At 45.8% G+C, this 3624-nt stretch overlaps 1 protein-coding gene across 1 annotated transcript in view; it reads left to right on the top strand.

Annotated features, from left to right (window-relative positions):
* The window catches only part of RPUSD2 (RNA pseudouridylate synthase domain containing 2), a 3734-nt gene extending 1359 nt beyond the window's left edge, over nt 1–2375 (top strand). Inside the window, 3 exon segments of the mRNA XM_009892443.1 lie at nt 493–837; nt 1584–2118; nt 2218–2375. Coding sequence (XP_009890745.1) covers nt 493–837; nt 1584–2118; nt 2218–2375 — 1038 coding nt within the window.
* Nucleotides 2376–3624: the final 1249 nt, after the last annotated feature.

The following is a 3624-nucleotide window of genomic DNA, read 5'->3' as shown; positions in this document are numbered from 1 at the left end:
GCATCCCCGGGACTGGGGGCTGCGGGGGCCGGGCATGGTTCCATAGAATGGTTTGGGCTGGAAGGGACCTTAAAGCTCATCCAGTTCCAGGCCCCTGCCCTGGGGGCCACCTGGGGGCCACCTCCCCCCAGCCCAGGTTGCTCCAAGCCCCGTCCAACCTGGCCTTGAACACCTCCAGGGATGGGGCAGCCACAGCTTCTCGGGGCAACCTGCCCCAGGGGATCACCACCCGCACAGCCAACAATTTCTTCCTAATATCCAATCTAAATCTCCCCTCTTCAAGTTTAAAACCATTCCCCCTCATCCTAATGGCTCCCCTCCCTGATCAAAAGTCCCTCCCCAGCTCTCCTGGAACACCTTTAGGCACTGGAAGGGGCTCTAAGGTCTCCTCGGAGCCTTCTCTTCTCCAGGCTGAACACCCCCAACTCTCTCAGCCTCTCCCCACAGCAGAGGGGCTCCAATATCAAGCCCCCATCGTGTGTGGCCAGATAGGGTGTTTATGCAGGCTGGATTCATGCTAATTGTCTGTCTGTCTTGCAGAATAATGATTTTCTCAGGAATACAGTGCATCGCCATGAGCCACCTGTCACTGCCCAGCCTATCCAGATCTTGGTGGAGGATGATGAGGTGGTGGTTGTGGACAAACCCTCCTCTTTGCCAGTCCATCCCTGCGGCAGGTTTCGTCACAACACGGTCATCTTCATCCTGGGCAAAGAGCATGATCTGAAGGAGTTGCATACCATTCACCGACTCGATCGCATGACCTCGGGGGTACTTATGTTTGCCAAGACCACAGAGGTATCCAAGAGGATCGATGAGCAGGTTCGGGAGAGACAGGTGAGAGCTACAGGCTGCAGTATTTGGGGGTCTCTTGCATGGTATTTTCTTGAAACAGGTCCAAAGTCAGCCAAATTTTTGGTCTAAATTAGCACAAGTGCTCAAAACAGCTTGTAGTCATCTTCCTGTTCTTATTGTATTATGCATGAGAGGCATCAAGAGAAAAAGACTGACTTAAAATTTAACTGATTTTGGTAATATTAAATCAGAAGGGATCTCCTTCCCGAAGGGACTGTGCAAACCAACTGGGATTGTGCAAACTAGTTAGAGAGTAGTTTTATTTGTAAGTGGAAATGTGTCAGTCATCTAATACTTTTTCAGTTTTAAAAGTTTTAGAAGTTTATTTCACTTTTCCAGTGGCTTTTGCCCCAAAAAGAACTGTAGCTGTAGGATACTAGCTTCCCAGGTTTGCTTCAAGGCTGTACACTGAAGGTCGCTTCAGTTGAATTGAGTTTAATATGAGGAAAATATTAATTTGAATTTAATATGAGGAAAATAGGCCAAGCTCTTGTGTTCTTTATTTCCTGACTAGTGAGGGAAAGCACGAGAGAAATTTGGCTTTAAATAGCTGATTTTATTTTTTCCATTTCCTGTTCAGTTGTAATAAAATTTGGGTGGTATGTTGCCTACAAACATATTTCACTGAAGAGAAGGAGAGGAGTAGCTAGGATGGGACGCGGGTGTAATCAGAACAGAGAGAGTTTTCTGTTCTGTTTTCTGAGAGTTACTCTTGTGTCTCCCCATAGCTGGAAAAGGAGTATGTCTGTCGTGTGGTGGGGGAGTTTCCAGAACATGAAGTGGTCTGTGAAGAGCCCATACTGGTGGTTTCTTACAAAGTGGGGGTGTGCCGTGTGGACCCCAAAGGGAAATTCTGCAAAACCATCTTCCAGAGACTCAGTTACAATGGCAAGACCAGCGTAGTCAAGTGTCTTCCGCGCACTGGCCGCACACACCAGATCCGGGTCCATTTGCAGTATTTGGGGCATCCTATTGTCAACGACCCCATCTATAACATGGAAGCCTGGGGACCCGACAGGGGCAAAGGGGGCAAGATCGATAAAACGGATGAAGAACTCCTTAAGGCGCTCGTAGAGGAGCATCGTTCCAAACAGAGCCTGGATGTCTTGGGTATTTCGGAGGAGGACTTGAACTCCAATGCTGAAAATAAAGACTGTGGTAATTCAAGTGACTGCGCAAAGTCTGTGCAGGCTGATCCTATAAATGAGAGCTCCGGCCCTGCTGAGGACACTAAGGATCCTGAGGGAAATGATGTAGCAACCTGTCCACCGAACTCTGACAGCAACCTGGAAACGCTTCAAAAAAATACAGAACTCGGTTCATGTGAGAATCGGGACGGGGAAATGGGAGAAAAGAGTTCAGAAGAGAAGGACCCTTTATGCGTGGAGTGTAAAATGACAAGGCGGGACCCGTCTCCCAAGGAGCTGGTGATGTACCTACACGCCTTGCGCTATAAGGGAGCGGAGTTTGAGTATTGCTCCAAGATGCCCGAGTGGGCAATGGAAGACTGGGAGGAGTGATTGAGCACATCTGATGCCTGCAGACATTTGTGGCTGGGAAAGCATCTTCTAAAGACCTAAGATTGCTTTTCAGTGTGGTTGAAGTGAACAAAATGCCTGTGACTGGAGATGGCATGGGAAGGCTGGCTGGGGCTGGAGAACTGTCCTGGCTGCCAACAGTAAAAGATGTGTGGGGTGACGGGGCTAGAACACTAGAATTACGTTGCCCTTTAGTGAACTAGCACTTCAGGGCAACAGACATCCCTCAGCACAGGCAGCTTTGCCTTTCACCTCAACCTGTTCGGGGTCTGCTGTCAATTATCCACACAGATAATTAAGTGCGTGCACTTAAAAGTCAGTAACTGATCTTTCTTTTGGCCTGCTACGTGATGCTCGTGTATCTGACAATAAGAGCTGCTGGAACGTTGTTCAGTATGCAGGATTTCCTGTCATACACAAAACTATTTTTATTGTATTTTATTGTCAGACTGATTTTAGAACTCAAACATGATCACTGCGAATGCCATAAGGTAAAATCGGAGCACTGTGAAGCCAATCCATTTTGTGCTTCTTGTTTGTCAGCAAGATGGACTTTGCTTTGAAATTGTTCTTTGAGAATTGGTTCAAATAATGACTTAATTTAAAGTTAGTAACTCTGGGGATGGGTCTCTTTACATTTGGCCGATTTTTGGAGGTACTAGTCCCCAGATTTTGTCTTTATGAGATTTATAAGGGGGCTGATTTAGTAGATTTTTTTGCCTTTCTGTTCCGCCACCGTTCCTGTCACCTATCTCCTGCCTTCTCAAAAACATCTGGCTTCTCTTCTGAGAAGCTATCGATCTCTATCCCTTATGCCTCATTGAAAACATCTTCAGACTTGAGCAGAAATCCAAAGTAGAGATCAGGCTGCCAACTTCAAATTTTTTAAATATTTTTTTTAAACTGTGCTGTAGACAGGTTGTTTCTGATTGGTGTGGAATTGTTTTTAATATCGCTTCAGTGTGACAATCGGCTTTGAAGAAAAACAAAAGCTATTTTGTGAACCAGATGACTTTTTTTAATACTTTTTATATTAATAAGTTTCCAGGATGATAAATATGACTATAGTTCTCACTTTCCTCAGTGTTTGTATGGTCACTTTTGGCCTCTGGGAGGGTTATTATAATAATCCTGCTGTTTCGGGTTCTTTTTTTATTTATCTTTTTTTTTTCCTCTTTTCTGTATGTGTCACCAGTGGTAATGACCAGCTCCAGTGACTGCTGCAGACAAT

The sequence above is a fragment of the Charadrius vociferus genome, unplaced genomic scaffold (genome assembly GCF_000708025.1).
Source record: "Charadrius vociferus isolate BGI_N301 unplaced genomic scaffold, ASM70802v2 scaffold1039, whole genome shotgun sequence".
Lineage (NCBI taxonomy): Eukaryota > Metazoa > Chordata > Aves > Charadriiformes > Charadriidae > Charadrius > Charadrius vociferus.
The sequence above is the reverse complement of the archived record's forward strand: the minus strand, read 5'-3'. Positions and strand labels throughout refer to the sequence as shown.